Here is a 13,234-nt window from a genome sequence, read left to right as displayed (position 1 = left end):
GAAAGAGCTCTGTGACGTTAACAGACACGACCAGCTGGATTTTCTGCTAACACACAAAGCGGTGGCAACTGATGTGCGTTCTGTTATTTTTAGATTGGTGCTCGATGGAGGCTGTAAGTATGTGCTGCTGTTAGCCATCAGCTTATTAACTTTTGAGGCTGGTATTTAACGATGCAGACCACCGCACATCTTTGTTCTGCATGAAATTCCTGGAACATAAACATTACAGCCAACTAATACCGAGGCGGTCGTGACACCGGAATTATCAGCGTTCCAGATTACGGAGCGAATTAGCTGGAATAAATGACTAAAAAAACAAGAGACAAAAATTAGGATATGGGCAGAATGGATTTTTTTTTCTCAGTTAGACAGACAGGCAAGATAAAGGACTCTGTGTGTGTGTGTGTGTGTGTGTGTGTGTGTGTGTGTGTGTGTGTGTGTGTGTGTGTGTGTGTGTGTGTGTGTGTGTATGGTCTGCCTGCTAAAGCAACCTAACCCACAAATGCTGGAACAACCACAGACTGCTTCTTTCGGCTTGTTCCCTGTTTCCCAGGGGTCACCACAGTGGAGTTGGTAGTTTCCACCGGTACCCCGTGAGGGCACAGCGCCAATGGCGGTCGTTGTTAACCCGGGCCTTGACCGATCCGGCATGGTCTTGTCAATCCGCATAATGATTTGGCAACATTTTACGTGGGATGCCCTTCCTGACGCGGCCCCCAACCCCGTGGACGGGGGCACAGGTAAAGCGCTGGATGCCATCCCAGTAATTCATGGACTTGCGCCCATGCCTGTCGCCATCGGAGCAACCAGTTGTTTAGTCTGCGGTCGTTGGAACAACCGTAGACTAAACAAAACATATTGTCCTCCCGGTCATTGAATGGGTTATCATACCCCTTACACACACACACACACACATGCACACACACACACACACAGGCACAATAGCAAAAGCTCATGCACAATCACCAAGTAATACATACACACTTGGAAACACACACATCCAAACACATACTTGCCCAGAAACACACATCCGGGTAGTGTAGCGCTCTGGTCTGTTGCCTGCCAACACGGGGTCGCCGGTTCGAATCCTCGCGTTACCTCCGGCTTGATTGGGCGTCCCTACAGACAATTGGCTGTGTCTGTGGGTGGGAAGCCGGATGTGGGCATGTGTCCTGGTTGCTGCGCTAGCGCCTCCTCTGGTCAGTCGGGGCGCCTGTTCGGGGGGAGGGGGAACTGGGTGGGGGGGGGGGGTAGTGTGATCCTCCCACGTGCAGGAGGACGCAGCATAAATGTACCAAAAAATACTCATCGCACAAAATCACACGCAGACTGGTCAAGCAAACAAATGTGCATATTACACACGAACACATGCAAACACACATGTTCACACACACACACACACACACACACACACACACAGGCTCTCTCTCTCTCACATTCTCGCTCTCGCTCTCTCTCTCTCGCTCTCTCTCTCTCACACTCGCTCTCTCTCTCTCGCTCTCTCTCTCTCTCTCTCTCTCTGTCTCCCATCAGTGTGCTTCTTTTCCACAGTGGTGGCCCGACCTGTTTGATCCCTGCTAAAATCAGTCAAGGGGTGTCCCATGTTGCCAGCCCACTTCTGCCCCATCAAAATGCCCCACTGGTAATTTACGGAGCTGTCAGTTGCTCAGCGGGACCCCATGAACATACTCGTGCACTGGCACGTGCACGTCACAGATTCACACGCTCATGCTCTCACATACAGACAGTTGCTGTCGCATGAGTGTGTGGATCAGTGAGTGTGTCTGTCGGGTTTGTTGTGTTTCTGTTTGCGCAAGTTTGTGCACGTAGGCATGCACATTCAAGTGTATTGGTGAGCACGTGTTTCTGCAGCGGTGTGTAACTGTGTACTTGCGTGCGTGCATGTGTGTGTGTTTGTGTGTGTGTGTGTGTGTGTGTGTGTGTGTGTGTGTGTGTGTGTTGACCACATTCCTGCTTCTGGTGTCATCCCCGAGCCACAGATCTCCGACTAGCTTTCAGCGAAGACACAAGAAGGCCTTTCCCGGCACATAAACTAACACAGACACACTTGTTTACAAATCCTAATAGCCTGCCGTTGCCGACTGGTGCCGGGCCCCCGACTCTCTCTCCCCCTCTCTATCTGTCTCGCTCTCTCTATCTCGCTCTCAATTCAATACAATGCAATTCAATTCAATTTGTGCTTTATTGGCATGACATACGTTTGTGTACATATTGCCAAAGCATGTAAAACAACAACACAATACAACAATGATTATAATAATAACAGCAACAACAACAATGATTATTATATCAAACGACAACAGCAGCAATAGGTGCCGTCACCCACTGTCTCTCAGGTTGTGGCAGGAAAATATGAGTCTTGCTGCAATGCTCTCTCTCTCTCTCTCTCTCTCTCTCTCTCTCTCTCTCTCTCTCTCTCTCTCTCTCTCTCTCTCTCTCTCTCTCTCTCTCTCTCTCCCTCTCTTGCTCTCTCTCTATCTGTCTCGCTCTCTCTCTATCTGTCTCGCTCTCTGTCTCTCTCTCTCTCTCCCTCTGTCACTCTCACTATCTGTCTCTCTGTCTCTATCTCTCTCTCTCTCCCTCTCTCTCGCTCTCCCCCTCTCTTGCTCTCTCTCTATCTGTCTCGCTCTCTCTGTCTCTCTATCTCTCTCCCTGTCTCTCTCTCTCTCCCTCTGTCACTCTCACTATCTGTCTCTGTCTCTATCTCTCTCTCTCTCCCTCTCTCTCTCTCTCGCTCTCCCCCTCTCTTGCTCTCTCTCTCCCTGTCTCTCTCTCTCTCCCTCTGTCACTCTCACTATCTGTCTCTCTGTCCCTGTCTCTATCTCTCTCTCTCTCTCGCTCTCCCCCTCTCTTGCTCTCTCTCTCCCTGTCTCTCTCTCTCTCCCTCTGTCACTCTCACTATCTGTCTCTCTGTCCCTGTCTCTATCTCTCTCTCTCTCTCTCTATCTCTCTCTCTCTCTCGCTCTCCCCCTCTCTTGCTCTCTCTCTCCCTGTCTCTCTCTCTCTCCCTCTGTCACTCTCACTATCTGTCTCTCTGTCCCTGTCTCTATCTCTCTCCCTCTCTCTCTCTCTCTCTCTCTCGCTCTCCCCCTCTCTATCTATCTCTCCCTCCCTCTCCCTCTATCTATCTCTCCTTCCCTCTCCCTCTGTCTCTCTCTCTCCCTCTATCTCTATCTCTTACTCACACACATGCATACACACATGCTATGTCTCCATGTCACTTGTTCTCTCTCTTTCCATCTTTCTCTATTTGTGTATCTTTCCGTCTGTCTGTCTATTTCTGAATCTCTTTTACTCTCCCAACTCTGACCGTCACTTATTGTCTTTTTCTGACTCTCCCGCTCCCTGTCCATTTCTCTCTCCATCTGTCTTTCTGTCTCTTGCTGGAATTCCCTTTCTCCATCTACTAACTTCTAACTCTTTCAGTCTCTCTCCTTTTCGCTATCTCACTTTTTTCTCTCCGATTTTGTTTGTTGGGTTCTTTCTCGGCGTCACTATCTGGCTCTCTCCTTCACATACTTCCTTCTCTTGTTCTCTCCTATTCTCTCGCTACCGCACTACCTATCTGTCTCTGTAATCCTCCACCTGCTCCATCTGTCTCTATTTTGCTGTCTCCCTCTGACTTTTCACTCTGTCTGTGTTTCTGTCCATCTCTGTCTGTCTGTCTGTCTGTCTGTCTGTCTGTCTGTCTGTCTGTCTGTCTGTCTGTCTGTCTGTCTCATTCTTTCTCTGTCAGAGTTCAAACACAACAATAACACAGAGGAGACAATACTGGTACAGTGCTATAGTGCATGAATGGAGTTTTTAATTTCCATACATAGAGTACTTACAACTGTCTCTCTTTCCATCTCTCTGTCCATCTCTGCAGATGTGGACGAGTGTCTCGACAACAACGGCGGATGCCAGCAGGTGTGTGTCAACACCATGGGCAGCTATGAATGCCTGTGCACGGTGGGCTTCTTCCTCAGCGACAACCAGCACACCTGCATCCACCGCTCCGATGGTAAGTGAAAGAGCGAGAGAGAGAGAGAGAGAGAGAGAGAGAGAGAGAGAGAGAGAGAGAAGATGCGGCCATCTGAAACGTGCTACCAGAAACAGAATGAGAAGGACAGGACAGAAATAGAAAAAGACAGAAAGTTAAAAATGTTCACTTCAAAGCATACTCCATTAGACTCATTCCATTAGACTCAGTTAAGTATTTCTGATTCTGAGTTATGATTGAGTCCATCCATCCATCCATCCATCCATCCATCCATCCATCCATCCATCCATCCATCCATCCATCTATCCATCCATTCATTAGCCAAACCCTTATCCTGCTCTCAGGGTCGCAGGGATGCTCGACCCTACCCCAGCAGTCGTTTGGCAGCAGGTGGGGAGACACCCTGGACAGGCCGCCAGGCCATAACAAGGCCATTCCCAAAATGTTATTAACTGTTTGCATTTTTGGAGGAAAACTGTCTGTCACTGACGCTCATTGTTCAATTCTGATGATGGATTATCAAAAATACACTAGATTTTTTATCAAATGGCTGGTAGCCAGTTACGCTTAACCCCTTAATTTACAGGCTTTTTATTACTAATAAATAACTAAGGAATGAAAGAGCTAGAGAGACGTAATTGAGCTGTTGTGACTGGTAATTGCTGAGTAATATATGAGTAAAACTCCTTTTCTATATCTCTACCTATCTCTACCTATTCCTTGTCGTTATGAAGGGTATCTGAATATAGTCTACTTCAAACAGTGTCGGGGATAAATTCACAAATCACATTGCAACAAACAAGTATTTTGACTCATTTTTGTTGCAAGGATGAAAGTAATTAGCTGTTAAACTTGAATCTAAGGTGAATATTTAATGTCGTGCCATTTTACTGTGTTTCTGTTCAGTTACCAGTCACGACAGTAAAATCATGTTTGTCTTACAAAGGCAGCAAACTAGAGTTATAGAAGAGCCTCTGCTTTACTCATATTATACTCAGTAATCCCCCATCATCATAGTGCAGTGACATCCATTTAACTCTTGTATTACTTGGTTATTAATGAGTCGCCGGTAGTTTAACGAGTTACCCCAATCACTTAATAATGCCCAATGCCAGCTTTATTTTCAGGCCAGATGCCATTTTATCAGGGGATGCGCCCATTTATTTGATGTTTTCATATCTCCCTTTGAAAACAGAACTCTTTATTTCTACAGCCGTGTTCTTTGTTGTTGGCTCACCACTAATCTGCGGTTATTATCACGCCTTCACAGAGGCAGTGGGGCTTGTGTGTGACCCATGACACGGCCTTTGGATCCCGGGCAGGCGTGGGATGTGAAAAGGGGGTTTGGAAGGGGACGGCTATCGCCCGCTTGGTCGTCCCGCCTGCAATGTGGTGGCAGGAGGGTGGTGGTGGTGGTGGTGGTGGGGGGGGTTACTGACACCAGCATTTGTTTGGCTGGCTGGCTGCGGTTTTCATCTCTTAACCCTGGCGTTCCTCAGCCCACACCCCCTGTCAGACTTAATTAATGGGCTCGGTCTCAGACGGCGAGAGGGGCGCTGATGGAGGTCGAGGATGGGGATGCTGAGGTTTCGCTCTCCTTCATTCGTATCCTCCTTCCCTCATTCCCTTGCTCACTTTTCCCGCTCACCCCCCCCCCATCGCATGGGGAATTCTTTGAAAAAAGAGGAATGTGCGCGGACGTCTTTTGTCTATGTTCCGCATTCAGATTGACAGTCGCGTCACATACGAGCACGTATACGGACGGACACACACATACACATAAAACATATACACACACACGCACACATGCAACGGGTCTGTGAGGACTGCTGTTATCCGTCAACTCTGTCACGGAATGATGAGCTGGTTTAGGAGCGAGCGACAGGATGAGTAGATAATGTAGACAGAGGAGGCTGAGTGAAAGAATGGAAGAGGATTAAACCATTGAGTTGACCTCTCATACAGTCAGTCCCAAATGTCGACTTCCACTGGTTGTTATTTCGTCTCGGATGAGGCCGTGTTCACACAGTGGCTGTTTCTTACGCAAGGTTAGGAGCCGCCGTTCAGATGTTAGCTGGTTTTTCAGTGTCGACCCTCTCACAGGGAGCGGTAAAGACGCACAGAAATAGAAACGTGTTTGCTCTCTGGAAAACCCATAAACCAGCGTGTAAATGTGTCCCTTTCCCTTCTCTCTCTCCTTGCTCATCCCCTCCTTCTCTATCTCCCTCCGTCTTTTTCTCTGCTTGCCCCCCTCCTCCTCCTCCTCAACATATTTATAAATCTATATTTTCTCACATCAAAGCAGTTGCTGTGTCAACACGTGTAATTCCTTCCCCTGTCGGTGGGATGTTGGCGGGTAAACACGTTGTAAAACAGCGAAGCAGCTTGTGGTATTCCTGCAGTCCGCCGTCGGTCCCGGCCCGGCCCGGCTCGGCTCAGCTCGGCCGGCCCCCAGCTTGTTCTGCGTCCCTCCCCGAACAAACGCCCCACCGCAAGACCCTCAATCGGGCATTTGTCTGCTCTCTCCTCCTCTCCGCTCTCCTCCGCTCCGCAGGACAGGAATAGCAGGAGCATCGAGGCGTCCCGAAGGACGCTCTGCGCCAGTTTGTTTCCGTCTTTCGGCCTCACGACACCCCCCTCATCCTCCCCCCCAACACACACACACACACACACACACACACACACCCCTATCCTCCGTCATCTCTGTCAGTCTCTCTATTTCCCCTCTTCTTCTTCTTTCTGTACTCTCCCCCTTTCTCTCTCTATTTCCATGCACCGCGGCCGTGTCGGACTCGATTACAACCTCGCGCGACTCCACGCGGTTGTGTTCATAATGGGGCAGTGTATCAAACGCACACCGCATAGAGAGACAGTGTATTCGACTCACATATGCACACACAAACACACACATGCAGACACTGCTGTGTATGAAACACCCATAAGGGAGACGGTCCCTTATTCCTAAAGGACCTGGACTTGAATCCCCCACCAACACACACACACACACACACACACACACACACTGCAAAATGTTGACACAAAAGAAATGTTGGTGTACTTGTCGAGTCTTCGTGTTGTTTGTTTATCGCGAGGTGATTGGCACAGAGATACTAAACAACCGGAATGAACCGGGGAAGCGAGAGGAGAGACCTCCTCGCACAGTGACACAGCATTCGTGTGACACGGTTGACCTCCTGCCACCGGTCATGCACCGGGGGGCCGGTGTGCGACATGTACAACTAGTTCGACCGACAAGCCCGTGCATGAAGCCGGAGCCTGTGCGGTGCTTGTTTTGCTCCACAAATGTGCTTTCTTGCCTTAACAAACTGCCAGAATTGCACTTTCACGTTGTGTTGAGGCGAGGCTTTCAGCCAGACCGCTCAGGGTACCAGGGTGCTGTGAGAGTGCAGGAGTGTGTGTACTGAGCGGGGGAGACATGCATATGCAGTGTGTGTGTCTGTGTGTGCAGTATTTCTGACTCCTTGAAGTGTGTGTGTGTGTGTGTGTGTTTGTGTGTATGCTCCTGTATACCCATGCATGTGTACATGTATGCCTGTGCCTGCCAGTAGGATGTTTCTTTGTGTGTTTGTGGGTGCTCTGTGTGCGTGTATGTTGCATACACTTAAGAGTGGGATCATTTCTTGTTGCAGTGTGTTCTTGTGTGTTTGGTAAGTGTCAACCAGCGGCTCATATCTCTCCCTTTGACACCCGCCCTGGGAATAATAAAGCCAGGGAACAATTGTTTGTTCCATTATGATGTGTTTCCACTCCGCTGGGCTTCACAGCTCTGTGTGAAATACAGCCAGGCCAGAACCAAAACCAGGGCTTCGCCGGGTCCAAATCCCTGGTTGGGAAACAGTTTTCCCAGGAAATAGTTTCTGATCAGTCACAGTCTCGAGGTACTATTACCAAATGATTCAGGTATGACTCGGAGTGCTTTTTTTTTTTTTTTAACACTGCACGTCCATTACCGGTCGGAGTAAATTAACCGAAGTTTACTTAATATTTCTGAAAGGAAGAGGGCCCCGTTTGTAAGTGTCCACGTGCACACTGACAAAGTATGTTTCCTGCTGGTGTAAGTCTGTCCGACCAGCTCTTTGCATATTTGTTGACGTCGTCTATCACCCGCACCAATCCTGCACTTGCAGAAATTCACATTTTTGATATGCATCAAACCTGTGTCATGGTATATGTACTGAATCTCTATCCTCATACTATCAACACTAAACTCACATCCTAGTGTACATATTTGTGCGTATGCATATTACGAATACCACGTCTGTGTCTATATATGCATGTGTTTATATGACTTGTTAGTTTTTGTGGTGAGGCTGCACGTCCCAGCGAGCAGTCCTGAGCTGCGATCGACCCGTTTCAGGTAAAAGCACGTGAAGAAACAGCTTCAAGGGCGTTCGTGTGATTTTTTATCGGACGTTCAAAAACACAGAAGAATGCGTCATGTAAAATGTTACTGTTTTCGAAATAAGGCGTGCAAGGTTCCCTGACTAGGCTTCATAACTCTAATCCTGCGCCTTAGTTTTTACGCTCGTGGTTTCCCGTTTGTTCTTGGTTGCCGGGCGCTCCGGCCCAACGTGTGTGCGTGTGAGGCGGAGGTAGATTCGAACGTGGGCTGAGTTCTGATATTAAACCGACCCCACAAAGCTAAATGGGATCCTCGTGTGGCAGTCTTGTTTAGGGCCCCTGGACCGTCGATCTGGTTTATTAATCAAACCTCCTGGACAATATTGCAGTAGATGCCTCCCCCGACAAATGGCGAGAAAACTATACGCTCATAAATTCTTCCCTTAGCTCAACGCCAAAACTCCTGGCAAATTTAGCGCAGGCTGTAAACTGGGAATTTTAAACACCAGCTAATGCTTATAGTGTGATCCAAGCCACATAGGAGTTAATGGAAGATTGATTGTGGGTGTTATTGACCTCCAGAAAACACATAAAGGTATTTGCATTTGCCATTATGTCCATTTCGCAGACGGTATTTAGTGTCGAATGTTAGGCACGATACTGTAAGAGCCTACAAGCATACGAGTGTGTGTGTGTGTGTGTGTGTGTGTGTGTGTGTGGCGATAAAGAGAGACTGAAAAGGTGGGGGATCATCAGAAGAAAGAGTAAAAGCAGTAGAGGAGGTCAAAAGAGGAGGAAGGAAAGAGGGTATGAATGGCAGAAAGAATGTGAGCAAAGGTGAGCAAAGAGGTGAGCAAAGAGAGAGGGAGAGTAAGGTACGAGAGACTGCTGGGATGGAGAGAAAGCGAGAGGACGGGGGAGTGAGAAAAGAGTTAAAAGGATGGAAAGCAACTTAGATTGCGTGCGTATGTGTGTGTGTGAGAGAGGAGGAAATAGACACAATATGAGTCTGTGTGTGTCTGTGTGTGTGTGTGTGTCTGTAAGTGTCTGCAAGCTAACAAGAGGGTTTACCTGCAGGACTCAATAAAGCCTCACAATATTGCTTTTTTTAAAAATTTATTTCTGATTTTCTCCCAATTTAGTGGCCAATCGATCCCTGTTTTAATTCAAACACCCACCCTCGTACTGCATGCGTTCACCAACTGCATCTCTCCGGCCGGCAGTCTCGAAGGAGACGCCTCCCCACTTTCGTGATAAGGCGACTCCAGGCCGAACCACTGCTTTTTCCGACACACCCAGAGACGTGTTCACGTGATGAACACAAGCCGACTCCGCCCCCCTCCCGAAGACAGCGTCGCCAATGATTGCTGCTTCATCGAGTCCAGCCGTAGTCGGATCTGACGAGACCGGGGCGCGAACCCCGGTCCCCAGTGGGCAACTGCATCGACACAAAGCCGATGCTTAGACCGCTACACCACCGCGGACTAGCTCACAATATTGTTTTGACTATGTGGGAAGATGGTGGCGCGAAGTCACGTTTGCGGCGGCCTCACCCAGTACTGGTGTGGGAAGATGGCGGTACGAACTTAACATCTGCGGTGGCCTAACCCAGTACCGTCCGTGCAGTGTCTTGGTCCTTGATGGGTTTGTGTCTTCGTCTGATGGCCGGGAGAGCTGGCGCTTGATTGGCTGGGGGAGCTTGGTCTGCTGCGTCCTGTGGGCCCGGGGACCGCGGCCCTGCCCGACCAGAAAACCCCGAGGGCAGTCTGACAGGACGCGGAAGCGGGGGAGGCTAAGCTAACAGCTAGCCCATGCAGACAGGCTGTTCCGATAACACAGAGGGCGGTCTGGCGGTGGCCCCGCCTGGCGTTAACTGTGTTTTAGTGTTGGAGGTGTGTCGAAGGTGTCTGGCTGGGAGAGCTGGCGCCGGATCGGCTGGGGGAGCTTGGCCGCCGCCTCCGGTGGGCCCAGGGACCACGACCCTCCCTGGAGCTGCGCCCGAAGAGGAACAGGACACGGAAGCGGGGCAGGCTAAGCTAACTGCTAGCCCATGCAGACTGGCAGTTCTGACAGTCATCCTGGCTGGAGTTCGCTCTCTCAGACAGTGAATTGTTTTTTGTTGTGTGGATATGTTGCATATATGTGTTTTTGTAGTTTTTTTGTAGTTTGGATATAGTGTTCTTGTAGTTCTTGCAGGTTTTGGGTGTGTTTTTGTCTTTGTGTTGCACTGCTGTGGGCAGGGGGAAATTATATTACATTGCTTGGGTACATGAAATGAAATGACAGATGTTCCTGATCCCTGATTAACATTGTTAATATCTCTGTCTTCCGTGCGTGTGCGTGTGTGTGTGTGTGTGTGTGTGTGTGTGTGTGTGTGTATGTGTGTGTGTGTGTGAAGTTGCTGCACCTTGAAAGCGTCTGGATGCATTACACTTCCAGCAGTTTTTGCCCAGGGATGTGAGAGAGAGAGGGGGACTGTGCTCCACCCTGTACTGGGGTAGAGTGGGATGGTTGGAGCCGGAGGTGGGGGTGGGGAGTGGTGGGGGGGGGTTGGGGGGTCAGGGGGGAGTCAGAAAGGGAAAAATAAACACAGAGACAAACACAACGGAGTGGACCAATGGAAGTTGCGTGTGTTTATTTGGAGTTGTGTGAGGAGAGGAAGCAGACGGACCGAGGCAGCTGCCACATTCACACGCACACACACACACACACACACACACGTATGTACACACAGAGACACAAACACACACTTACATACCTATCCCCACAGTGATGCATATGCACGACACACTCACACGCACACACACCTCACACATGCACCACACGCACACATAGCCGCCGTGACGGAGGAATTCTCATTTTAAACAAATACAGGAAATCGGAGGTAGAGGCAACTCTGAAATTACAGCCCAGGGGCAGGCAGGCAGGCAGGCAGGCTGCTGCCCCGCATGCAGGAGCTGCTCTACCTGGCCACCGTCACGATCCCTTTCAACAACATTCCCAAAAAAGTAGGGCCAGCTCGCCAGACGCACACACGCCCAGCCCCGTAAACTCCCAAAATACTGGAAGTGCTTCCAAGAGCGTGTGTTGAAGTCCTCACCGCAGCACGGTAATGTACAGCTAGTGGGTGTATTTCGGCATGTACCTGGCAGGAATGGTACCCCTAACCCTGGAGTTGTAGTGCCTTGCTCTGCAACGCCTCGCTGTGTTGATAGGCGGTGCAGTGGGGACGGAGCGAGGCTGACGAAAGACCGGTTAGAGCAAATCCCCTCTTACATCCACACCTTGTCAAGCGTTAGTGCCATGCCGCTGTATGGGACCTCAAGTATCCCCCTCCCACCTCCACCCAACTGGGGGGTGGGAGGGGGATCGTACCGTTTGCTAAGCAGCCCTGAGACTCCGGGATTGACGGCCATCTTAAACTGGAGTGGCTGGTGTTTGTGTTTTGTATTAACCCCTTACCCCCAATTCACCTCCGGCTTGGTAAACATCCTGGTGAGTGTGGCTGGAATCCTGGTGTGTGTGTGTGTGTGTGTGTGTGTGTGTGTGTGTGTGTGTGTGTGTGTGTGTGTGTGTGTGTGAAAGTAGCTGTATCTGTGCATACACATATATCTGGATGTGTGTGTGTGTGTGTGTGTGTGAATATCCGATCCATGAGTGGATGTGTGTGTGTGTGTGTGTGTGTGTGTGTGAAAGTAGCTGTATCTGTGCATACACATATATCTGGATGTGTGTGTACACGTGTGTGTGAATATCCGATCCATGAGTGGATATGTGTGTGTGTGTGTCTGTGTGTGTGTATACGGTGGTTCTTTGTAACCTCAGATTGCAGTTGTTTTACATCGTTTGGAGTTTGGTGGCAGTGTATATCCCTTCTATAGTGTCTACAGCTTCCTATGTGTGTTGTTTAGTGAGACTGTAAACAGCATCTGTCCCAGACCTGTCTGTCCCAGACCTGTCTGTCTGAACCTGGCTCTCTGAACCTGTCTGTCTGAACCTGGCTCTCTGAACCTGTCTGTCTGAACAGCGTTCAGCTGAAAGCCTTTTTTTTCTTTTTTTTTTACTGTAGTTTGGTTTTGTATGGCTAAGACCTCTGTCTGACCTGCAGAAACAACCATGCTCTGTTAGTGTCGGATCTCAGCGTGTTCACACACACACACACACACACACACACACACACACACACACACACACACACACACACACACACACACACACACACACACACACACACACACACAAGCAAGCATGTTTGCACATGTACAGACCCAAACAAAGACAGACGTGCACACACACACAGACACACATGCACGCACACAAATAAATAAAAACACACAGACACACAATGCACGCTGGTGGTGAGGGTGGTGAAACTTGTGTGGCGAAGACTAATCCCCTCTCTCTCAGGGACCCACTCTTCCTCCATTTTATAAATACTTTGTTCAAATATTATTCCAGCATGCGCAAAGACTTTAAAGACAGCTCTAATGACTTTACTGGTAGTCTCTCACTCTCTCTCTCTCGCTGTCTCTCTCTCGCTCTCTCTCGTTTGTTTTTCTTGCTCTTTCTTTCTCCCTCCCTCCGTCTAATCTGTCTGTCCTGTCTAGTCTTTCTCTGTCCTCTGAATTTCTTTTCCTGTCTTAGCTCTGTCTGTCTCACTCGTCCTCTGTCTCTCTCTCTCTCTCACTCATTCTGTCTGTCTCTCTCTCTCTCTCACTCATTCTGTCTGTCTCTCTGTCTCTCTCTCTCTCACTCATTCTGTCTGTCTCTGTCTCTCTCTCTCTCACTCATTCTGTCTGTCTGTCTCTCTCTCTCTCTCTCACTCATTCTGTCTGTCTCTCTCTCTCCGTATGTCTGACTCTCTCTCAC

At 49.2% G+C, this 13,234-nt stretch overlaps 1 protein-coding gene across 1 annotated transcript in view; it reads left to right on the top strand.

Moving 5' to 3' along the window:
• scube1 (signal peptide, CUB domain, EGF-like 1) overlaps positions 1-13,234 on the top strand; it is a 130,765-nt gene that overhangs the window by 28,016 nt on the left and 89,515 nt on the right. The window contains exon 3 of the mRNA XM_056275832.1: positions 3,890-4,024. Within this exon, the coding sequence (XP_056131807.1) occupies positions 3,890-4,024 (135 nt within the window). The remainder of the gene's footprint in view (positions 1-3,889; positions 4,025-13,234) is intronic.

Source organism: Lampris incognitus, chromosome 3 (assembly GCF_029633865.1).
Source record: "Lampris incognitus isolate fLamInc1 chromosome 3, fLamInc1.hap2, whole genome shotgun sequence".
Classification (NCBI taxonomy): domain Eukaryota; kingdom Metazoa; phylum Chordata; class Actinopteri; order Lampriformes; family Lampridae; genus Lampris; species Lampris incognitus.
This window is presented reverse-complemented; position numbering and strand designations above follow the sequence as displayed.